The sequence below is a fragment of the Eleginops maclovinus genome, chromosome 16 (genome assembly GCF_036324505.1).
Source record: "Eleginops maclovinus isolate JMC-PN-2008 ecotype Puerto Natales chromosome 16, JC_Emac_rtc_rv5, whole genome shotgun sequence".
Taxonomy (NCBI): domain Eukaryota; kingdom Metazoa; phylum Chordata; class Actinopteri; order Perciformes; family Eleginopidae; genus Eleginops; species Eleginops maclovinus.
Window position 1 is genome coordinate 17,123,226 of NC_086364.1, and position 26,474 is coordinate 17,149,699.

Here is a 26,474-nt window from a genome sequence, read left to right on the forward strand (position 1 = left end):
TGAAAGGAGAAACGTGTACAGGATGAGAAGATTATGTGCTCATACACAGACATTGGAGATTTTTACACATGATTATTTTACAGATTTATAACAGTTTTTTCAAATTCAATGGAGAAAACGGGAAGTATTCAGGCGAGGTTTGAGTGCACACTGTCTCTCTCTCATCCTAACTTTCAATTTGTGGCCTGTCAACATAATTTTCAAGACTCAAAAACATTGGCACAACGCGCACACATGCACACACACACACACACACACACACACACACACACACACACACACACACACACACACACACACACACACACACACACACACACACACACACACACACACACACACACACACACACACACACACACACACACACACACACACGCAGATCTGCATTGTTTATTAACTCACAGGGTGAAGTTCTCCTCCAGGTAACAGCGGTTCCTCAGTAGCCCCGCCCACAGCTGAACGCCAATGATGCCGAAGATGAAGAAGACGAAGAAGCACAGCAGCAGCACGTTGCCCAGCATGGGTAGAGTGTCGAGCAGTAGGTTCACCAGGATACGCATACCTGTGTGTTTCAGCAATTCAATCAATCAATCAATCAATCGTCAATGATAGATTATCTCTGTTTTATACCGTAATCAGGGATATTTGCATATAGATTACTTTGTTGCACAACTTCTCTTCGGTATGTCTCGTTACAATCCACGGCATACTACTAAAAAACTACAATGAAGGCCTCAATAATTGCAGATCATAGCGAAGTAGTGGACAGTTAATTACCAAATGTGGATTTACATCCTGAATCCAACATGCGGTAATATTAAGGCTACTAAAACGTTTTTTGTTTAAGGTTGGAAAAATCCTGTTTTGGCTTAAATATTTTATTTTTCTTTGACCAAGCGCAGCATCATTCTCTAATCTTTACTATGTTCCTTTGATACAGTAAGTCTAAAAATGACCATAGCAGTGCATAGAGGGCATTTATAAAGAGAACAATATATTGTCCTTATTTTTCGGGAGTTTCTTGATATCTTTGCTAAAAACGTTACTCATTGTGCTGATATAAAGTGAATCCAATCGGTATTACATTCCCTTTTACGATATTTGCTGTTGCAATTAAGTCATTTTATGTCATTTGTCGGACACACCCACTACAGCCATTCAAATTCTTCTAATGACACCAGACTGACTTGAAAACACTTACAGTACACCTCCTGAACAATCATGCTAATGAGGCTACAGGAGGTCTCGTTCATGATTAGATGAACCCTAATTGCACAAATAAATGCCTGTCCCCTGTCAACCAATGATGACCCTATCCCCTGTGGATGGGTTCGTCCTGCAGTGATGACATATAGAGATATAATGACAGCTGATTGGACCGGGATGAGAGACAGAGGTGAAACCCACTGATGAGATCACAGTCACCTCTTACTGACACCTGAGGGAGGTGTGTGTGTTTTGGTGTTACTACTGAGTGTGATTATATGTGTGTATGCCTCTAATTATCTGGTGTGTGTGTGTTTGTGTGTGTGTGTGTGTGTCTGTGTGTGTGTGTGTGTGTGTGTGTGTGTGTGTGTGTGTGTGTGTGTGTGTGTGTGTTTCATTGCCATGCTGGGATACGTGAATAACAACTCAACAGTAGGTTAATGTGTCATCAACATAACAGTGCATCTAAACTGCCAAAAGCCTGAATGACAGGAGAGAAGCTGAGAGGGGGAAGGGGACAGAAGGTGAGGATGAGAGAGAAGGAGCGTTGATGATGATTTACACACATGTAGACAGTATTTACAAGACTGCAAATGCATGACATCGTTGCATCATACACAGACACAAAATGGTGGGTAAACAAATAATGGCATAAGAGAAGTCCCCCCATTCCGTCAAGTGCTAATCAATGCTGCGTCTACATCTAGTTAAGTGATTATGTGACTGTTTCAATTGTGTGAGCTAGTGTTTAGAGACACATTTTCAAGTCAACATACAGCATAGTATGCAGGTGCATGTGTGAGTTGTTTGCAAAATCAAGTGCGTTCAGACCACAATATACACTTTTTGCCAAACGTTTGGAATCATGTCTTTAATTAAAGTCAAATTCAAGCCTGGCTTTGGCCAAGATCTCTCTCTAGAGAAAAATCCACGTTGACAACAACATGAAATGTATGTGTTGATTCTGAGTTAGAAAGTAATAAAGCATTAACACTGAAATTTAGAATCCATGACAATCTTAGGACAGATTCTTCTCGAGGCCAGTTTGCACTCATCTTCCTCCTCTGGCTAATTTGTCTCGTCAACTGGTATTAAATGGAGAGCAGTAGTGTCTCTGGTGCGTTTGTGTGTAGTGCGTATGGGTCTCTTGTGGCGGCTGGAGGCGAGTCTAAATGTGTTTGTTCCCCAGGGTTCATGTCATTAGGACACTGTTCCATTAGACCTAATTGGGTGAAGAGACGAATGGAGGGGAGAGGGGGGGGGGAGAGAGAATAAGTCAAAGCCCAAGGATGTGCCGAAAAAAAAGGGTAGTGGTAGTAGTCTTATAATAATAAAGAAAGCTTACTAAGAACGGAATAATGAAAAACAAAAAGCTGCATGCAAACAAAAGACAAAGAATAAAGGACAGGAAAGTACTGCAAAGACAGAGAAAAGCAACAGCATGGTGTCACACAAATCAATGTTTGTCTCAGCTTTTTATGCTTTGCCTCCTTTTTCCCCTTCTTTTTCTCTCCTTCAACACCTTCCTCAATCTCTATGCTTCCTGCTGTTCAAGGATAAAGATGGATGCCTCCCCTTGCACCGCAATGGAAACACATTTACAGCTATATGCCTGAGCTATTTACTAAACCAGTAGAGTTCTCCTTTCATCCTCCTAACAATAGTTTATGAAGTGTTTGTCTTTCCCACTATTCTGTCTAGCACTCCCACTATCTGACACCCTTTTCACCAAAAAACAAGTCTAACACAACAGCACACACACAGCGCAGCACTATTATCTATCATTTTGTTGGAGGGTTACAAATTGAGGTGTGTGAGGGGTCAGGAAGTGCTAGTGCTCCCTGTGTCTCTGTGGGCAAAATAATCACCCAACAACTCAAGAAACAAATAGCTTCATCCCCATGCTTCCTAAGCCATAACTGGATCACTGATAGGAGAGGAAATCAAGCATCACATAGTCAGGCTTACTGATCATAACGTAAATAATAAAGTACATGAAACACAAGCAACAACAACAACAATATGAACAGGTATAGGTAACGGAAACTTAGAGAGGGCTTCTGCAAAATAGAGCATAAACTATGCATATGCGAACAATCCCACATATCTGGAGGTTCAGGATATAATGCATAATCATCTCTTGAAAAGCTGATTTGTCTACCATCTGTGCACCCCCTAAAACACCAAGCCCACTCTGCTGCACACAGTTTCTAATAGTACCACCTGAAGTTTAATGCAGTTGTTGTTTTGGCTGTGATCATGTTCTTAGTTAATGGCTCCTCCTGAAAGGCAGCTTCAGTTTGTGAAACTATCTTTTGAGGTAATCACCATGAATACAATCTCCCATGATTGGACATTTATGTGGGGAGCAAAAATCAGTTATATTTGTTTTATGTGGAGAAAAAACCTAGGATTTGTGTATATTTATCATACAGAAGAGAAAAAAAGATGTTGCTGAAGTAAGCTGAGTAGGTAGTTAGCTGGCGCTTTAAAAGTTGGCTTGTGAAAATACAACAAAGAAAGCTGAGCTTGTGGACTAAAGTGTTGTGACAGTACACACAAGAGGACACACAGAGAGCCAGAGAGCGTCTAAGAAGCAGACTAGTCATTTCTCTCCCTCACATGTAAAACGTTCTGATCACAGTCACTAGAAATGTTTCTTTTATTACAGTATCTGTCGTCAAGGCCTAATCAAGGCCTAAACTGAATCAGACCATTGGCTGCATCTGATGTGGACTCATGTCCTGATTGTTAAGAAGACACTTCAGTTACCTAAAGATATTGAAAAAGAGTTCCAAGTGGCTTTGTTTGGCCAATTGACCTTTATAAGAAATAGATTGCACCTGAGTTTTCTATTTAAAACTGAAAAAGAACAAAACATTAGCAAATAACATAAAAGAAAAGTGTTAAATCACATAAAATATATTTGTTTTATACCAGAAACTTTAAAAACTGCATTATCCACAATTAGCATTAGCTGCTAATGCTTTGCTCACTACTAAAGTGTTGGAACGGAGTGATGAGACAAGTCTGAACCCAGCTTGGGAAGGCTAATTTGGTGCTTAAAATGATCAAGGGCTGCCTGTTAGGGCAGCAGGACAGCAAAATCAATAGGAGTTGGAAAGTTTTTTCCAAGAACAGAGTTTTAGATGTGAGGAACAGGGTTATGGTCACGGACTGATCAGTGGAGCAGCATTAATAGATAGTTTGTAAATCTGATAAAGCTGTGACTCAGGACCCGAGCGGGCCGCGTGATTAAGCATAAGATGAATGTTTAATGTGCCCCGTGGGGTACAGGTGGCATACGGGTGCACAAAAAAGCCAGAGATTTAATACATATACATGAATTTCCATGCAGATGCGTTTGTGCCTAATTGGAACTGACAGACTCACAGTAAGAGAAACTACAAGCAGAAACATCCCAAAAAATCATATAGAAGCAACGTTTGCCTCACACAAGCAGACAGACAACAACTTTAAATGTTCTTACTTGGCACTCTGTTGATGGCTTTGAGGGGCCGAAGGACCCGCACTGTCCGAATAGCCGAAAGGTTGATGTTCTGCAGGTCCAGTGAGTACTCTACCATCCTGCATAAACAGACAGAGGAAAAAGCAGAGTTGGGAAAAAAGCGAACATCATTTAACCTTTCTGTAGTTCTGTGAGCTTCTGGTGTACAATATGACAAAAAGGGATTACCAGCTAGACTAGAGAGACCTCTTCTCTTGATTTAACATCAATGGTCATTCTTTGATCTAGTCTCACCTGCCCCCTCTCGGAGCTGTGTGAGCTTCAACAGTATGGAAAATGTGTACCGCAAAGAGCGTGGCAACCCTCAAGAAAGGGTGTTGGAGGGACAAAGTGACAAAGCATCAAAAGGACGAAGAGAACATGAAAGGGAGGTGAGGAAGAGAAAGAGAGAGCGGGAAAAGAGGGAATCATTCTATTCTAAGTGTTGCCTGCAGGATGTTGTGGCTCAGTCAGAGCCTGGCATCTGTTAGCAAGTCATTGCCACAGCATGGCTAAGCTGTTTGTGCCCCCAAACCCAAACCACTTTCACAGGAGAATGGCCATGGTTTGCCGTGTGTGTGTGTGTGTGTGTGTGTGTGTGTGTGTGTGTGTGTGTGTGTGTGTGTGTGTGTGTGTGTGTGTGTGTGTGTGTGTGTGTGTGTGTGTTAAATCCTGATGTGTACGTTTGAATGTAGCACACTTTTATTACATGTTTGGTATCAAAAACATAAATGTAGTTGAATCTGTTGAAATAGTGAATGACTTTACACTGTATGTGTTTTAAATGAGAGCCAAGGTGACACTGTGTGCATGTAGTGCAAATGTACACTGTGTAATAGTTTCTAAGCGTGGCTGTGGGAAAAAATGAAGTCCCCAGGGCTACAACAGTTGGGACAGCATGATATCAACGGCAGCAGCACCACAAGCTAATAACACCCATAGCACACCCACTGGCTTTAACAAAACAAGTGAAGCTCGCTGTCTCTCACACAGACTTATGAACCTTGTCATATACGATAATGTTATACTTTATTAATCCCACAGGGAAGTTCTTTCCTTTTGCCCTTCACCACGGCACAGAGTCACCAGCAGCATAACACCCGAGCTCCATCTTGAGTAGGATTACTTGTTGTAACAAGGGGTTTGTGCTGCAGTACAGCCGACAGGCAGCCGTAGAAATATCTCATAATTTATTCAAATGCACGTGTTATAAATTTCCCAGGGCATGTAGGGAGCAGTATCACATTTTTAGGTTAAATTATCATGTATTTTGGACTTTCGGACGATGAAACTGTCAAATTCAGTTGTTGACTGTAAAAATAACTAGGCCCACACCTTAAAGGAAACATACTCTTCACCAGGATGTCCCGGACCAATTGTTTTACCCAGTATTGAACACATAGGGGCTGAGCAATGGGGCAGGTGGAGCTATATCAAAGCTTCTATGGGCAAAAGCTGACTTCTTATTCATATTCTGGAACATTTCCAAAGGATCAGCTCCAGATATCTGGCTGCAGGCCTGTTTGGAAAGGTCCAGGTTGAAGAGGGCTCGTGGCTCTTGCTTTACAGCCCCCCCCTTGCACAGATTGCACTGCCCCCCCACATCCGAGGACTTTTTGCTTCCTGTGCCCGTTCTCCCTTCAGGGAAGGACAGGGCCACCGGCTCTCAGTCTCACTATGGGTCAGGGGTCTCTAGGGCGATGTCAGCAACCAATATGACGGATGTGTCAACCTTGCCGTGCATTATGGGTTTGATTTTATTGCTTGTCATGTTATCACCATTCATTCATTATCCATACAACTAATGTGTTTATGCTAAAACGTTTTAGAGCACACCATCTTTCCTCAATCTATGCTCTTGACATGCACCAGACTAATGTATTTAACCTTCACATTTACAGAAAGTCTGAGATACACCCACCAAAGACTCACAGAATCCTATGTAAATCACTATAGAGCAACATAAAATAAGCTCTAACATAAAAGAACAGCTTTAATGAAAGATCTGTTCTGCAGTAAATGGAGTTTTCAGGTGTTAATTAAAGGAATATTTTGTTTCCATACCTCTCCTTGCTTGTCACTGACCTCACACCCAAACTCTTGACTGTAACTAAGCCCCCATCCTGGTGATGCCACACAGCAGCTTGATGAAAATGTCACAGTTTAGGAAAGAGGCTCACAGCTGTTTGGGGGTCAGAATTTTCCAGCAAGGTAAAGTGCGAATGTCTAAAATGTCAAAAGGGAGTTATGAAACAATGACAACAGACATGTCTTTTCTTTAGTGAGCTCAAAGGTAAAAAGAAAGATGTAAATGTACGTTGTAAATGTTGCTTGCTTAAGTTACAGGGCGATAAATGAACTATTAGACCGATGACTCCCAAAGAGCATAAACAATTGCATAAATGAGCACATGTATTGTTTTGTTAGTGACCCAATTGCATCTGGATGTGAAAGAGAGAACAGAAGATCACAGATGTGCCTGGTGTGTGTGTGTGTGTGTGTGTGTGTGTGTGTGTGTGTGTGTGTGTGTGTGTGTGTGTGTGTGTGTGTGTGTGTGTGTGTGTGTGTGTGTGTGTGTGTGTGTACTCTATAGAAGCATCTCTTGCTGTACCCATCAAACAGGCCGCTGTGTTTGGGAGGGTAATTAGTGGACTGCCGGAAGCGTCCTGTTTATGATTGTTCTCTATTTTTCACATTCCTTTTTTGCTTGTGACGCCTTCATCTCATTCATGCTTTCATGTGACTAGTGTTTGTGAGTGTGTTGATATCGATATGAAATGCAGAGCTTGAGGGGAAACACAGGGTAGACCTTATGAGAAGAATTCAGAAGCACATTTAAAGTGAGAGACGAGGAAAATAAATTTAAAAATCTCAAACGTGAAATGTGACTTTACTGTCAAATTAACAACATGTCTTCATCAAAATCCAGTGGAGGAATTGTAGTTAATAAAACAGTATTTTATGGGATTTACATAAAAAAGAGAATTCTTGCACTTGACAACTTAATAAAATATCCGCAACTGTGAGGACAACCAAAGAGAGTAATGATATTTGCAAACTACAGCTTCAGTGCTGACTTGTTTTTGCCTTTTTAATTATGCATTACAGCCAAAATACTGAAGGCTACACGGGCAGATCCACAGAATTCAATCTGGTTGTTTTTTGTTTGTATATCGATCTACAGTATATGAAAAGACTCAAGCTCAGCTCCTTAATGTGATGGACATATTTAATATCTGTCTTTCACAATGTGAGAAAGTATTTAATTGTTTCTTTGAACTGGTAAATATTTTTCAATCTGTGGCTTACATTATTAAAAAATATAGAAGGCAAGTCCGACTTTATGTGAAAAGGGTCATTCTTCATTCTTGGATCAAGAATCTCAGTGGACGCATGCAGCGATATTTGCATTATACCAGGCAGGCTGGGAAAACGAAGTCCCAGTGCGGTGTAATGGGGTTAAATAACATATCCAGTATATAAAATAAAAACACTGTGAAGCAAAAGCATGAAGCTTCCTTGAGAGCCTGTCTGGACGAAAGCCTGGTCATGATGGGGTCTGTAGGGGACAAGACAAGTGAATATGGTCATCCAAGCATGTGGAAAAAGGACAGAGGAGAGGTGTGCCCGTGGGTAACAGACATGGAGCTCATAGCAGACTGTCGTCTGTGATTTGGCCTGGCAACTTTGGCACTGCCCCCTGCAATTAGCCTAGACGCTAATCTAATGGATGCTGCCAAGAGGAAAATGAAGACAGAGGCGTTCGCACAAATGCATATACAGAAACACAGATGAGCGAATACAAAGATAAGAAAAACTCTAAATGCATAAATTCACAGTATGTAATGTCTGTGTGTAATTATGTGCGCACACACACACACACACACACACACACACACACACACACACACACACACACACACACACACACACACACACACACACACACACACACACACACACACACACACACACACACACACACACACACACACACACACACACACACACACACACACACACTATGGGTATCCACTGGGGACAAAGTGATTCAGCTCAAATGAAGATGAATGTCCCTCCACCTGCCCTGGTGAGTCTGTTGCTCTCCCTTTGTTTGTGTGTGCTATTATACCAGCCATTCTCCCTATCCATCTCTCTCTCTCACACACACACACACACACACACACAGACACACAGACACATAGACACCCACACAGACGCATAGACTTGCTTTATCGCCCATGTCTGAGCCTCTGATTTCACTTGGTTCAGAGCAGGTGTTTGAACATGTGTGTTTGCTTTTGTTTTGTGCACATGCATCCACCTAGTGTGTGTGTGTGTGTGTGTGTGTGTGTGTGTGTGTGTGTGTGTGTGTGTGTGTGTGTGTGTGTGTGTGTGTGTGTGTGTGTGTGTGTGTGTAACCACTGTAAGACAAAGCCTTTTCCTGAGGACACTTTGTAAGAGCAGGCAAACACTTATGCAATAACTTACACAATGTTTGAGGATAGATTTGTCCAGTGTTGTGGGCAGGTGATATGGATCTTTCTGCAGTGGGTGTCTCTCTAAACCTCATTTTTGATTTCCCAGTTTCCTTCCAATCTTTCATTTATTTCCTTCTTCCATGAAAACAATTTTTTTTTGAATCTCCCAGGACTTAAGTATTACGCTATATTCTGGTGTTAATTAATGGGCAATGATTCTAGGAATGGCAGCATTATCCCATCTTTACCCTACTGAATACCCTATACTGTCACTTCTTGCAGCCATTTTTCTGTCATGCTGTAGTGTCTGTGGCAGGGTACCAGAGGTTGCCATATGGTTTCCTTCTCAGAGGACTACCCACACATGCCCGGTCTACTGTCACAATGCTGCTTGAAAAATGAGCCTAAAATGCCTTAAAGTATTTGCATTGATTTCATCTTGTTAATTAAATTCTTGCAAAAACAAAAGCACTTTATAGAGTTAGCTTAAGCCTTTTAACAAATTCACCAGCACTTACAATGGTGTGACTTGCTTGAAGTGTTTCTATGTTTTTTTGCACCTCCAAGTCGCTTTGTCAGCCAAGTGTCAGCCGAATTAAATGTAATGCAATTTGAAAGGGAAAATGTGTCATGAGATCTGTTTTAACGCAAAATAATAATATGATGTAGGTACAACTGTGATTTTTTTCATTAAATGTAATCAAATCTCTCGGACTAATTGAATAACAAATAAAAAAATGGTTTCTTGTATGATTATTAATACCAAGATAAAAGCTAGACTTCTCTTGTATGAGGATAAACAATGAATGAAAACAATGCTTTGTTCCCATTCCTTCTGGTATTTTTAGAGTTAACACTCACATAAAAAGCAGGAGTTGTAAACAGGAAGTCTCCTGAGGTGACAGGCCACTCATTCATTAGACAGTTTTGGTAACCTGTCATCCTGCATCATTGGTGCTACACAGACTCGCAAATGTGAAAATGTCTGGGATGACTCAAAATCTCACTGCACCTAACAGCACTTGGCGGCTTTAGTAATCTTCCCTCTGATGTTAATGAAGAGCTTAGAAAACCCATGAACAAACAGTTAGAAGATGTAGTCGAGACTGAGCTGAAGTTATAATGACAGCACTACAATCAGAGCAGGAAAAAACTCCTGCCGCCAGCAAATCATTTAACCATTACGCTTGAATTTCAAGAGCATATGCTGCTAGAGCTCTTTCTTCAAACCGATCTGCCCTAAACAACATGACATACTTACTGGTTATCTCTGGCATTATCATATAGGCACTTACCCAGCCATGACGATGAAGAAGTCCAGCCTGTTCCAGGTGTCTCCCAAGTAACAACGACGACCAAAGATCCCAAGAGCCACCATCTTTACCACCATCTCCAATGCAAAGAAGATGTAGATGAATGCGTCAAAGGCCTGTGGGAAAACAAAGGGGGACAAAGATGGAGAAAGTTAGTAAAATATGCATTTGATACATTTTGCTTGAAACTCATTCGTTGGCACAAGCAGATTCAGTGTAGTCTTTTTCCTCCAACTCTTTCTTCTAAATAAAGAGCACTTAGTATTTCTTTATTTTTTTTAAAGCATCTTAGTCGTCAATGGTAAACCTGCTGGAAAAAAGAAATATTCAATCTAAAAGAATTGAACAAAACAAGAAGCGCAGACCAAGGCCACTAGTTTCACATCAGCTGACGACTAACAAACAAACACTGAATAAAACTAATGGGGCAGATGCTCTGATACAAAGCCGAGTACTCAAGAATCAAAACATGGATTGATACTGACCCCTTTCTATTTGAAGAGACATTTTAAACTCATACTTATAGTTCGGTTTTCTACTTGAACCTACTGTATGCACATTCTTTGAGGTGTTTAAAAAAACTCCTCTCATATTGTCAGAGATGCTCAATATTGGCACCTTTCATTTCAAGCGCTACTTCCTGAAATTCTGCAGCCAGAGATGACAGAGGAAAGAGACTATCACGTCCATTTATCGCCACTTTCTGCCGATACTTACTGTATATCTGTCACAAACAAACAAAGGTTCTGATGGCTCATTTAAAGTCCGATTTTCTCAATTGTTATGTTCTGGAATTTCTCTACGAGGCAAGGAGTCCAAACGAAGTAGTAAGGTTATAATGAAGCTGATTTATTTCCAGTTGTGATAGGGATACACGTACTAAATATTGAGGTCCCTGGATTTCATTCCCACCCAGAGCCCCGACAGATGACATCAGACCATATTTATACTCTTTGGAGAAGGGGGCGGTCCCCTTGTGTGTATATTTGAATGTGTGTGCATGTAGGTTTCTGGTTGGAGCACAGTCAGAGTCCTCGCCTCTTGGTTCCACGAGTTCCGGGTGTCCAGCCTATCATTTAATCCTTCTCTACTCTATCTGTCAAGTGCAGTACCCAGGTGCCTGGTACCACTATCTCCTTCTGGCCCTCTCTTGCCTACTCCCATAATTCTGGATTGTGCAGTTAGTGTTCACTGTGAACAAAATAGCAGAATGCAGTTCCTTTCTCATGTTTTAGCCCACCATTAACTCTGTCATGAAGCTCTCTTCATAGTTTAAAACCCTCTCGCATTTATACATAAACATGTCTTTATGAGCAGGCAATACAAATTCAATAATATCCCAGACAACATGGGCTCTGTAGTTTCTTTAACAACTTTCACAGTATTTGTCTTACACCTAGACCTGTTGAAAAGCCATGGGAATCTTACTTGTTTTCTTTCTATCTTACATTTAGGTCCTTAAAATACTTAAAAATCAACCATTATCTTCTATATTCAAGGAAGTGTTAACTCTTAAATGTATGACACAGCAATGACTATGATAATGTGATGTTCAAATCTGGAACACTGGCGTCTTAGCTTGAGCCAACGATGCTGTTAATTAGCATTGTGATTTGAACGGCTTAAAAAGCGCTATATATCTGTATATTTGCAACAAGAACATGTGTTTGTACTTATGTGGTACCACACAAAACATATGGTGCCCACTGTGAACCAACCCACGCTGCAGTACAGGAATCACAGCAGAAGTACTGTAAGAAGTGAGGAGGAAAAAGAAAGTGAGGGAGATCCAGGTCAAACCTCAGAGACAACAAAGACACAGAGAGAAGAGACAGGAGGAGATACACGTAGAGAGAGACAGTTGAGCTCATAACTCTGCCATGTCCTGCTTGCATTATTATGTTCAGATCACTTGCTAAACCTCCTATTGTATTTTCGGAACAAAACTCTTCCCCAGTGCTTTGCCCTGGGCTGTGTGACTGTGTTTGCTGCCTTGTTATATATTCCTACTACATATAACTCAAGCTTGAACATCTTTACACAGAGTCTATGAAATTCAAGAAAGCAATAGAGCGACACAGCTTGCTCATAAGTCATCGGTCATAATTTGGATTTAAGATGATTACAAGCTGTTGTGTTTGTTCCAAATCTGTCGAGCATACACAGACCGTGCAAACAAATACACATACATTATTCCGCAAAGAATAGCATTTCTGCTGCTGCTTACTTTGCTGACCAAATAAAATATAAAGAGTGTGGCCAAAAAAAACGACCCATTTAAATTGCTCTTCAATCAAATAAACTTTATATAGCCTAGCCCAATATCACAAATTACAAATTTGGCTCCGGGGGTTTTACAAGCTGCAGCCTAAAACACTCCTTGTCCTTGATATCTTGCAGCGGACAGGGAAAACTCTCCTGATAATAACAGGGGAGAAATTCTAGGAAACTTTCAACCTAAAACGGTTCCCTCTCCCAGGACGGACAGACGTTAATGTTAAACACTGTACAGATTAATGAGCAGCTTAAGCTTTTAAATACTGTACTCATGGCAAAGACAAAAGACACACAAAAATATATAAGAATAATCTTAAATGTTGACAATTTGAAGGCCAATAAACGGTATTATTATAAGCATTTCATAGAAAGATGAATGCAAAGAAGGCCCTAAATGTAGAAAACTTATCAAACAAACTAAATGTTTGTCTGCTGCTAAACAGTAAAGACATATGCTCTGAAAAAAGAGTTTGTGCACCCGACAAATCAGATTACACACGCCAATAGACATGCTGCAATGGAGAAACCATTTTCCTCAAGTACTTAGAGGTTATTACTCTTTCTGGGTTTCAGGCAGAACTTAAATGACAAACTAGAGACTCAACAATAACCCACAGCAGGCAGAAAAGCACTGATATGTGGCACATTTGGACAACTAGGAGTAATATGCTTCAATAGAAAAAGAGAGAGTTTTTTTTAACTCAGATTGATGAAAAACTGCAAGATGGTGTGTAGCGATAGAGTTCATCGAAATTGACAAATGGTGCGTGCAATTTAGTGGATGTATTCACGTTGCACCACTGGCAGTAGCAGGGGTTGTTGATTTGTCTGAGTCAAAAATTGCAAGAATAGAGAGAAGAGTTACGAAGAGCTACTGTATATATTCCCTTTTTATTCCCCGGTCATTGTCTGAAATATTATTTATAGGGTTAAATATATCGAAAGGCCGATGAGGAAGTCGACGCAAATGTGTGCACTTGTCGGTGTGCATGCATGTCGGTGCAAAAGACTATTAATGTTGAAATCTGTGGGTTTTCTCTGTGCATGCATGGCATATGAGGGCATGCCTTGTAAAGCATTTGAAGCCGACATGTGTGTTCTACCCCTGCTCATTCTCTCTCTCACACACAGAGCTGGCAGCATGCAATGGGGAAGATGAGAAGATCAGCTGTTTAAATGATGTTTTGATAAATAATGCAGCCTCCACGCTTCACATGTAATTTGACGTTTGGCTGCACTAGTCGGATGCCTGTCGAGCAAGAAGGGAATGAATTCATCATAGATATTTGTCACCACCGCCAGCTTCCTCTTCAGTCAGGCTATCATGTTTTATCGCCAACATGATTTGTAAAGAGGTTATGGCTGCCTGGTGATGGGCTCTTTCGTGATTTGAAATAGGAGATGGTGTGGAAGCTACTTCATATGCTGTCATTGTGCTGCTTATTTGGCAAGAGGGAAGGAGGTTGTAAGTAGGTCATCAGGATTGGGATGATGGATCATTAAAAATAAAATGATGTATGCGCCTCGTACTTGTGGACTGAGTGAATGGCGAGAGTGATCAGTGTATCAATCCAAAGGCACCGCGCAGACAAATGTTCATTTCACACTCACTGACAAACAGAGAAGTGGAAGTAATGCCTTTGTTTTTTTTAGATTTGAAGCTCCATTAAAAAGGTGGAACAGGTGCCGATTTAAAAGTATAATGAGTCCTGCCCCGTTCCAATCTACTTAAGGTAGAAAAACAACTCTCCATTTGACTATAGAAATCCTGACATGATTTAAAACGGTCCAGGGACGACTGCAGAAGACCTCCACCTCCTCACAGTTTGTACAATTTCATCCTTGACTGCAGATGTGAACTTGTTAATTTCTTGGCCATGCAGATAGTTTCTCTTCTGTGAACATGAGTGGAGGAAGTTGCCATTAATAAATATTAATGCTCTCCAAAGCAGTTGTTTTTCAAGGAACAATATACAAGTTACTCAAAATAATCAAAACCCCTGTTTGTTTTCAGGGGGACCATCGTTTTTAGTGTAGTTTGCTAACAACAAAATCAGGAGGGTGTGTTTTTAAGTATGGTTTGCTTGTCTGTTTTTCAGCAGGATTACGGAAAAACTATTTTCATGAAGCTTAGTGGAGAGGTGTAGCATGGGCCAAAGAGAACCCATTAAGTTAGAGGTGGATCCTCTGCATTGGGCAGACTGAATAAAGAAGTGGAATTATTTCCGACCAATTTAAAGGGCTGTATCAACGTCTTTATGTTTGAGAAAATGTATTAATACATCAGAAAGTATGAAGATGACCTTTGATTGTGCTCTGGTTTTATGTTTCTGTACATATTTGTAAGCCACTGTGATTTCTTATTTCATTTTTTTAAGAAGTGGCAGGTAAAATAAGATCTTCTTCTCCCTGCTCCTTTTCACCATGGGCTAAATATATATGTATATTTATTTGTAAAGTGTGCATGTTTTGTTTTAAAATAACTTACATGGGTGGAATAAGAAATAAATAAGTAAATAAATACATTTAAATCTCAATGACTAATCACATTTTCACAGGGATTTACTGACACTATGTGAGGGCACCAGTGGACAGTCATAAGAGAGGTATTGATCATTAATCTAATTCTCTCAAAACTGTAAATCACCACATTTCATCCAAACTTTTAAGTTTGATTATATTTTTGTATAGTATACCACATAGCACACATGAAACGCATTTACTGAGCACTTGAACTCCTGCAGACTAGACCTTTGTTTTGTTTGGTTATCCCATAATAACCTTTTATATAGATATCTGAACATAACCTGAAGTAATGTTGCGTGTGGTTACTCTTTCCTCCAGTTAGTGAGGTGGGGGGTACATCTTTCCACAAAGGGGCCACAGAAGCATGTGAGGGCCACTCTTAACAATCTCAGTTATGTCAGCAAAATCCCTCCTGTTACCATTAGCAACCAGCAGAACAGGACCCCTCCTACTACCTGGGGAGACAATATGCTTGTTAGAGAGGAAACGGATGGAAGAAGGAAGAGAGAGAGTGTATATGATGGGGGAACGGGATCATAGGTAGGAGTAAAGATGGCATTGGAAGGAGAAGTAGGAGGAGGAGGAGGAGAGATTCTGAAGCAGGAAGATGTGTCGCACAGTTTTAAAAAATACAGTGAATGCTTCTTTGACATCTCTGCACAATGAAAAGAAAATCCGACGAGATAAATAAACCTATTACGGTCTGGTCTGGGGGGCTTTATTTTTATATTATAATCCACTCTAATGTGCTGTAGGCAAGTGAGATGTGGTGGTGCAATCAGTCAACATAGGTACAGCACACGGGACAAACCAACAGCAGTCACCGCGGGTTACTGGAGACAGATTTTCAATATCAATGGGCATTAAAAAGCACAAAAAAAAAGCATCTGAGGCAGAAGGTTGTTCTTGTCACACCTGATATTCAGCCTGCCAAATTCTCTTCATTGAAAAGCAGTTACGACCCCAGAGGAACACAACGAATCCTCGTCCAGTTTGCAAATTACACAAAACCCACATTAGCCCTACTCGGCGTACGGACAGAAACAAAAGGGATATATCTGCAATTTGGCAAGAAAACAGACAAACAACAAAACAATAGGTGCTCTGACGTGAGAGAAACTCAAGCTGTTATTAAATCCTTTTGTCAATGAAGACCTGGTACAGGTACAGAAAAAATTAAGAGACCACTCCAGCATTATCGTCTTTTGAGTTAAATGGTTTTGTTTTTGTGTATTGAAATCTATACATTACTGGCAATTTTTCCTCTGTGTTGGAATTCAACACACACTGTAATGGCTGCCATACATGTAGAGATAAAGAAAAAATGTGAGTGGTGTCCACGGTTTCCACGGCTCTATGTGTTGCATGCATTGCCATCCAGGATGCATGTGCAGGCTAGAAAACCTATTGATTATGATTGGAAAAATGGCTGCGGCATTTGGTGCCTTGCAAAACCAACATTTCCACTGCTAGTCTCCCCAAGTTTATCCTCATTACAAAGTGGCAAAATCACGTGAGGCTCCAGAAGACTTTATTATAACCCACTGAGTCTTATCCCTGTGCAGAGGGCAAATGCAAATATAAAGCTTCTAGGATGGATATATTTTAGCTGTGGTGTTAAACTGTATCTGATTTTAGGACATATAGTTGATGATGGTTTTGCTCTATAGTGTCATCAGTGCAATGACATGTTCTTACTCACAGGCACACACACACACACACACACACACACACACACACACACACACACACACACACACAGAGGTCTAGCTTACCTTCAGTATCTGGCAGCGGTCAGAGGTGCAGTCGATGTTCTCACAGGGCTGGTACATGCCCAGTGTCACACAGTTGAGCAGGATCACCATGATGCTAATCCTCTCGAACCACGTATTAGCAGGACTGGGGTTAAGGAGCATAGCAGCTGAGGAGGAATGCACAGCAGACACACTTCGAATGGATTGATGGATGGCGCTGTCTATCTGAAATCAAACACAATCTGGAAGGATTTCACATACATCGAAAACGACACATTATTATCAGATAAGACAATACATTTTACTGGAGTTTTAAGCAGTTTGATTTAAAGATCCAAAACCAGCATTTTGTGTTTTCATCCTACCAGACACAATTTAACTCAATTCACTTGCTGACAACAAAGGTAAAAAAGATAACAACTATTATGACAGATTATGATTTAGAGCAGCACATTTCCTAATGCTTGTAAATGATCTTCTGAACTCTTTAAGCGGCTTCATGCCTTCTAACTTAAGGCCGCAGGGTGTGTTTGTTTTAACTCCCACGTGGACTGAGTGGGTGGGGGGTTATCTCCGTGTTAACAGGATACAGTAGTCCTAATGAAAGGATAATATCCCTGCAGGGATCAAAGAAAAGTAAAACATGGGTAAACGTCTCCATACAGACATGGTTTAAAATAAAGCTGCAGATGAAAGTGTCAATTTTTAGAACAATTTTTCCACTCAGAGCCTCTTGTTAATATTAAATGCATGTTTTGAGGTTTTTTAATCAATGTTATTTTGCTGGCATTTATTTGATTACCATAGTGTTAATATATATAAACTTGTAAAACCTATTTGTATAATATATAGCTATTTAAATACAAGTACAAAAATGGTACAAATTTCAGTTTTTAATGATATTTGAACAACAAAACATTGAACATTTTCCATAATATGACTTGCAGAGGTTTGTTCACAACATTTCAAAAATAATACCTTTGGAGAAATGTTGCAGCATATTGCCACAAACTAAAAAGAGAAAATTAAATGCTCTCAACGATTATCTGGAAATTAAAGCGCTGCTTCGTACCAAAGCGTGAACCAGACAGATTCCCATCAGAAATATCAGTTCATAGATGACTCATCCGCAGCACGTATGCAACACACCATGCGAGTTTAGAGGTCACGCAGCTGCCACGCTGCCAGTGAGCAATTCGTCAATGACAATGAATATGAAAAGTATTTTTCCAGCCAACCTATTTTTGCTGTATGAGTCACAAAATCAGACATGACAGAGTAAATTCTATTGTCTGCCAAGGCATACCACCCCTTTTGTGAGATTTACTTAAAATGATGAAAGATAGAACAGCATTGGCTCTGATTTTTTGAAATATACTTAATAATCTCAAACCAGTGGCGGCCAAAATGAAATGAAATAGTTTACTTGAGTTGGACTTACATCCTGGGGAGGAGCTACTATATTCACTACCGAGCCTTCATCTCTTTATTTCCAGAGTGACTTCACCCTGCAGAGTGCTGGTTTACCCATGTGCCTTACCTTTCTTCTTTAGGAGTTAAAACATTGTAATTATTGTGTCATTTTAATGATATTTAAAGATGAATAATACTGAAAAGACAAATTCAAATACTTAATTCTTACAGTATTATGCATACAATAGTGGGGGTATAAGTGGTTGTTATAATCACTGTCACGCAGTCTAAAAGTCTTTTAAAGCTTTTCACTTTTTTGATATCTTAAGCCGTCAGCTTACGTTCTTTTACTTCGAGGCTCTATCCTCTTAACTCATACTTTTTGTCTTTCTTTTATTCCCACACAATAAGCTCGACGTCTTTTGTTCTCATGAACTTTGCACTTGCAGAACTTGTGTCAGTGGGAAATGTGTCTGTGTGGCATGATACACATATTATGATGAAAACTAATTTCACACGGATGATTGCAAAAGCTTAAGAGGAAAGAAAAACACTCACACATCTTTAAAACAACTGAGGCTGGCATTATTTATATCTATAAATCTGACGCAGACTGTTCATTTATTTTATGAAAAGCTGTATTTCTCACATTTATACCAGAGTAAGAGAGGCACAAGAAAAAGATACAGTGCAAGACTTATTTGTAATTTAGGAGACTGAGCACCTTTGGCATGTTGCTCTTTGCATGAGCAGGCGGAAAGAACATTGTACAATTTTATGGTAAATTTAGTGGCAAAATTGCAATATTTATCCCTAATCTGTGTCATAATATATGAATAGAATATGTGCATCTAGTACAAAGGCACTTTAAATATTCACTAAAGCTTAAGAAACTTTATTATTCAAAACAAAATTCATGATCCTCTGATCAAAAACTATGCCTTGTGTCATTGATGGTTCAAGGATCTCATTTCCCCTTTAAAACAACTATCAAGTAAAGTATTTGTGAAACTGTACCTTTGTAACCTGCAAACAAAAATTTTCCACAGACATCCAAACAATAACAAAAGAGTTAGCTATAAGTCGTGCTACATCTCACTCACTGGGTAACTTCTTTTTGAACCTGCCTCGAACAAGGACTAAATTGATTCAAAGCTCAAGGATTTTCTATTAGGAATTATTTTTATGTAGATGCATCGCGTCACACAAATACACACTATTTGTTTTTATGCGTGTATTATATGGTTGCAAACATCATTGTTATTCATATTTTCAATATGTGTCTCTGCACACACGCATAGTCTCTATTAATCTACATTCCTCTCCATCCAGCTGCCTCTCAGCTGTCTCTGCTATCTCTTTAGCACTGATCTCTAGGGGTAACAGTGAAATGGGGAGAAATAAAATCAGAGCGATGTGTGAAGAGAAATATTTATGAAGTCCCTTTGCCTCTTCTTCCTTGTCTCCTTATCTAACCACCACCCCTTTCTTTGAAATAAATAGGCGTGTAACCCCTTTGGGTTACATTGTTCTTTCTTTCCTTTCTGTCCTTTCAATGAAATTTAATTTTCCCAGCTTCTCCTCTTCCTTCTACCTCTCTGTTTCTTCTCCGCTTTTCATTCATCCTTAGGTGTGACAAATCAAACCATGGACAATTGTGCCCTTCCAGCTAAAACAAACACTTTGGGACACAATATACACCTCGACAGGCAATGAAAATCTATCAGACTTCTTGAGGTTTGGCATGTCTATGTGTGTGTGTGTGTGTGTGTGTGTGTGTGTGTGTGTGTGTGTGTGTGTGTGTGTGTGTGTGTGTGTGTGTGTGTGTGTGTGTGTGTGTGTGTGTGTGTGTGTGTGTGTGTGTGTGTGTGTGGCGCTCCGGTATGACAACTGGAAAAACCTGCCCTTAGGTTCTGTGTTAGCGAAGCAGGAGCAAAGAACAGAAGCATGGTGTGAACTCGCAGAACGGAGCGAGACAGACTGAGAAAGAGGAGAAGATGAAAAATGAATAGCAACAGATATACAAAAGGCATCGGAGAAGTCTTGTTAGGGACTTAGCAATAAACAAATATGAGACAGGAGACAAAAGGATAGCAGCTTTGCCACGGCAGAAAACCTGTTTTGAACATTCTTGCAAATCTCTTTGCAGCTCAGAGTTGAGCATACAAACATTTGCAGGGTAACTCGGGTCAAAACGCACAACTTGCACCGCACTTCATCCCATGCAAAGCATCACCCCTCACACCCCTCGCCGACTACGCACCTTCGACCCATTAAAGCTAACAGTATCAGCAGCATTTGCAGAGTCATGTGAAGTGACTCAGCGCTGGTTTGAGTTCAGTTTCTCTGTCATGCTGACCCTTTCCCTCCCCAGGGAAATGAAGCAGCAGGCGGCTGACTCACAGCCAGCTGATTCCAGAGCGCTTTCTGGTAATGTCACTCCCTAATCACGTTTGGGTGTTGCTAACTGAGTCTGACACCAAGGATGCTTTGAGGTGAGACAAAGGGAGGCCTGCTGTTATCGAGCTTCAGCATTTCATTTAATTGTTCTTTTAAAGTCATTACTCGTGTGATATTTACCCTTAAATCCTTAAAGGATCCACCCAGAGACCACCCAGGTGTGACTGAGGAGGTTCAGCTTGCATCTTTACGCATCTGTCTTTTTTCTTTCAAGCATTAAACCTCTCTTTCTCCTCATTCCTGTATGTCTAAATCTTCTTAGGATGCAGACAGAGCCTCTTCCCTCTTTTTACTCCTCTCATCTCATCTGTTCTCTCTTCTTCTTCGCGACGTCTCTACCTATTTTTACGCCTGTCCCTCTACGTCAGTTCAGATTTCGTCAAACACACGCTGTCCTCTTTCATCCTTTTTCCCCCTATTTGGAGCTTTCCGACTTTATCAAGCTCTCTGTCTTTCTCCTTGAAAAAACATTTCAGGATTTTGAATTGTGTCACTGATTCTCTATTTATCTGTCCTTGTGATGCAAGGCAGCGTGTAGGAGCCCAGAGTAACGTTATTTTCTACACCTTTGAAGGCAAACATCTTTACAAAGAACTCATTATTCTAATCATTGAATGTAAAAATAGAGGGCTCCAGTGCATGGGTAAAACCAATTTATTACCTGAGTGCATTCCTTCTTCTGCATTTATGTTGTCCCCATGAAAATGTGGCTGCAGTATCTTAACATTTTAAAGTAACAGTCTTAGAGATGAGATTAACCTTAATGTGTTGTATATTTAAACCTCTGTTTTTAAAGGTTTTCCCCCATTTTATTTCAAAGAACATGTGTAAAGCATTCCAGATATTGCTTTTTAGGACCAGATATAGATCTGAATTTGAAGGATTCTTACAATTTATAACATCTGCCGGTTAGGCTGTTACTTATTCATCAAGTATGGACGTTTTATGTTTTTTCAATCTCATCTTTGTAACAAGCGTTCGCTGTAACGCGCCTTGGACTGCTTCGCTAAGAAGGAGCAGAAAAAAAACTGCATAATAAATTATTCATGCAAATGGGAATCCAAATTATTAAGAACCAAATTCTATTTCTACATGATTGCTTTAAGTGATGCAACATAGTAAAGTGTGTGTGTGTGTGTGTTTGAGTGTGGCCATTTATATAGGCTAATCCTATCATGCAGGAAAATGTAGGAATGACTATTACATGGCTGCACCAAATCAACAGTGTGTGTATGCTTGCTAATAACAGGATGACTCATGTCTGAATTATAACTCTGTAATTTTCAGCGAGGCTTTTTTAACAGAGCTCCCTTCCGCAGTGTGTTTGCATGGTTGTGTGTGTGTCCCTTTGAAAACCCTCAGCATCAGTCTCAAACAGAGGGAATCAAAATGACATTCAGCTTCTCACTGTGCCACTGAAGCCTCGCTCTTCTCCCCACCAAGCATGATAGGTCACACACATGCACACACACTTCTGAGTAATCCAAGTAAACAACCTTGTTACAGGGAAAACATACCAAAAAACAGTGACATCTTGCTCCATCATTATACTTCTGAAAAATGAAGTCCCATCTAGTCAGGTGGGTTTTCAAATTCACCCTCATACAAACAATACAAAGTAGTCGTATGTGTCACAGCATTGGCTATGTGTTACAACGAGGAGTGTCACAGCTGCTGGAGGAGGAATCCGTCAGCTGAGTGATGTCAACCAGTGTACACACTGATACAGAGTGTGTCTGCCCACTGTCCTTGGTATCTCTCTCTCTCTTTCTCTGTACCTCTCTATGATGGAGTAGGGAGGCACACTGCCAGGAATCTCACCACCTCCCTCTCTCGGCTCTCATCCCTTGTTTTAACCCACTTAGTTTCCTAGGACCTTGTGGGAAACTTGATCAATGAGTGTATCACAGGCACTTTTTTCTCTTTCTGACCCTTTGGCTGCTTGACCTCATTGTCTGCGAGTCTGCCAACTCTCTACTTTGTGCCTAAACTTTCCTGCCGATTCCTTACTGCGCCTGAACTCTATCTTTGTTTACACAGGATTACACCATTGTATCAAGTTTGCCAACATAAATCAAACAGAAAGAAACTTTTCGCAAATTTGCAAACCCCTTACTTTCTGTGCAAACAGCTGTGCAAATGACCCTGTTTAACTTTGAATGGTTACAGACGACTAAACTGAAGAGTTCATAATGTTCTTAACAAAGCCATTACCTCTGCATACCAAAAGGCCAAAAGGCTCTCCAACCATTGAAGCATAGGAACAGCGCAGCACCTCAAATAACAAGTAAACCCCCGTCTTAAAAGCCTTAAGTAAAGTGCAGTATATGTTCTATAAGAGTTGCTATGCTTGTCTCAGCAATTGTAACTTTCACTTAGGTGGGAGCAGAAAGTGTGCTTATGAGGTAATTCTCACACTCTACACACACCGTCTGCCCCTGCAAATAAAAACACAATTTGAGGGATAATGTTTTTGCATATTTCCCTGGCACCAAAAAATCCTTCTTTGCTTCGTAATATTATTGACAGTTTTTAAGATAAGACCTTCCTAAAGAGTAAAACAGCTATTCAAAAAGTATGTGTCATGCAATGGAAAGGAATTGGGTCTCAAGTGTCCTAGAACCACAACTTTCAGCCCCATTGAAGACTATGTATGTTGTTGTGCCTTAAATGAAGGCTAAGGATTGCTTTCAGTAAATATCATATAACTGTGCTAAGTCAAGGAATCAAAACGTTGGTGCAAAATATAAAAAGTGATCTAATGACTAGATAACGTGTAAGGGTAGTGTGTACAGTATATGCACAATCTAAAACTAGCTTGATATGTATGTAGTGTTTATTAAAGTTCTACACTTGTAGCCATCCTGTGAAATGTTGCATGATGGGAATACGTATTGTCTGCACAGGCCCTTAAGTGCTGGCTAATGTGTAAATAATAGCCAATTGGTTAGGTCCCTCAAATAGCTTGTGTCTGCCATGTTCTGCAACTGACTGGCATAAAGGGCCTGCCAGTCAGTGGCCATGGTATTCTACACACATCAGATGGAGAGTAAATGTTAGGAATGACGCAAATAAATTATAAACATAAGAGTAGTGATGAACAGCAAAGACTTTAATCAATAAAGCCAGTTTTTATTCAATTTTCTCTCCATAAACTTAAGCTTTGTTTTTATTAGATCAGACTTGACTCCAAAAAAAGGGTGAAGGTCAAGTGAATCCATTCAATTAACTTTCATCAATGTTGTTATTTAATTATTGTCAGTTCTGCACACAAGGACATTGAAAGATTAGCATTCAGTAGATGTTTCTGGAAGATATATGTAAGCATTACTGGCTGCTCTCCAATATCTGTCCCCAAACTCATGCAGTTGAGGGAACATGTCCACATACCGCCATGTCAGCATATACTCAGCAATATGGAGACATGCAGGCTGTGTTTTAACAGAGTCCATTTAAATATACAAGTGCAGCACTATATTTTGGCATTGAAGAAAAGCAGTAAGTGGACATTTGTGATAAGGTTTCTGTGAATTCACTTTAATACTGTCTTATTGAGGATTTGCATAGGACTATTATAGAGGCAGCAAATATCACACATTAGAGAAACCTTTAGACCTCACTTCAGAAGTGTATATGCTGTAGTGGTGCAGTCTCGCAAATGAGAAACACTTTTTCTGCTGTTGTTGCCTGTAAGACATTTTCAGTATCCTCCTGAAAGCATTTTGACAAGAGAATAAGCAATTATGAAACTGTAAAATAAGGGAGTGGACCCATTACGAAATCCAAGAAACTGCAACCTAATTTGATAATTTCACTCATGATTCGTTTATGACTTGTGAAATTGCCACATTATGTGTTATGCTCTCGCCGCCGTGACTGCTGCTTGATGCACACCCATTTACGGCAGCCCCGCCGATACACAAGCACACAGATGCACATGCAGACACACAAACATATGGCGAGGACAAACGGACACACAGTGCCAACCGCATAGCCTGACACGGCGAGCAGAGACCTGGAGCACCTCACAAGACAAGTCTATGGCCTGTAACCAAGGCAACGGGAGCAGACAGGGTTGCTTTTAGCCACCGAGACAACACAAACTGTGTGTCAGTGTTCGTGTGTGTGTGTGTTTTGAATGCCGCACTTTTCCCCGTGGGCTGATGTAAAATATTTTCGGTAATTGTGTACAAGTTTCTAGTTTGTGCAGTGTCTGCATTTAGAGAAAGAGGATGGTTACATTTTCCATCCATTTTTGAGCATTTGAAGGCTCATGGTGTGTGTGGGTCTGCTTGTGTGTGTCTGTGTATCTGTCTTTCTTCTCATATCAGCTCAGCACAGCAGGTGCCTTGCTCCAGTACATTGCTGCCGCTAGTGAAGCTGAATGTATTGCAGACACCATGGGAAATATGAGCCAATACTTTCTGTGCTTGTGTTTGTGTGAGGGGAGAGAGTGATCGAGAAAGAACGACATGACTCAGTGAGATGGAGAGAAGGAAACTGAAAGAAAAACTGAGGGAGGCCAATATAAACTGAGAGTATAGAGGCGAGCCAGGGGTGAAAGAGGAGGTTAGTAAAAGAAGCGAGCAAAGGAATTTGACACGCATAGGGAAATAAAGAAAGGTATGAAGAGAAGAGGAAATTGATAAAGACTAGAGTTTTGGCGGCGGGTCAGTGGATAGTGGCGCATGCAGCGTACTCACAAGCCATTAGTTTGGATTCAACACAGGGTCAGAGTTTTGGAAGCAGAAGGGAGGAGAGAGTGAGAAGAAGAGAAATATATGCGATGAGAGGACTATGCTGCTGACATCCGCAGAGACTATCCGACTCTGATGTGACAAGCGACCATCCTCAGCAACCCTCAACCTCCCTCCAGCCATCTGTCTTCCTCTATCTGTAATGAATTCCATCTCTTGCTATAAGCAAAAAACCTTGCTGTTCCAAAAAGTTATTTTGTCAGCCGTAACTTGGTGAATGCTGATCAAGAAACACTTTTGACAATCATGCATGCCTTCAAACACAAGAGCTACTGTATTTGAACACCTTTATTTGTTAAAAGCTTCTCGACTCGTCACATGTGGTGCCGCCATCTGCTCAGCGATCTCTTCACCAACGTCTCACCTCCTTACAGCCACTAAGGCAGAGAGGGCATTATCGGCTGCTCTAGAGATCAGTAGCACCTGTGTGCTCAAGCACTAAAAGAGAAAAGACAGACAGGACGTAGCATCTCCAGTGAGGAAGTTATGGCCTAGCATGTATAATTCTCACTACCACTAACCCTATCACTCTGTGGATCTGTCGTAGATGTGCACATTTCCACACCAAATAAATCCTTCCCCTTCTTAAGATCACATTTGGAAGGTACCAGAAAGCAGTGTGTACCATGCTATCCCATGAGTGAAGTCAGGATATATGATGGCTGCGTGTTTACTACATAATTCAGGTAGTTACTAAATCACTTCATAAACCGAACGGATGAACATAGCTACACCAGGAGGTAAATATCATACTGTGGCTTCCAGCAAAAGTTTGA

At 40.5% G+C, this 26,474-nt stretch overlaps 1 protein-coding gene across 1 annotated transcript in view; it reads right to left on the reverse strand.

The window, feature by feature from the left end:
* The window catches only part of cacna1ia (calcium voltage-gated channel subunit alpha1 Ia), a 140,652-nt gene that overhangs the window by 56,604 nt on the left and 57,574 nt on the right, over positions 1-26,474 (reverse strand). The window contains exons 3-6 of the mRNA XM_063904518.1: positions 17,090-17,201; positions 10,494-10,627; positions 4,700-4,797; positions 406-565 (exon numbers count right to left, since the gene is read on the reverse strand). Coding sequence (XP_063760588.1) covers positions 406-565; positions 4,700-4,797; positions 10,494-10,627; positions 17,090-17,201 — 504 coding nt within the window. The remainder of the gene's footprint in view (positions 1-405; positions 566-4,699; positions 4,798-10,493; positions 10,628-17,089; positions 17,202-26,474) is intronic.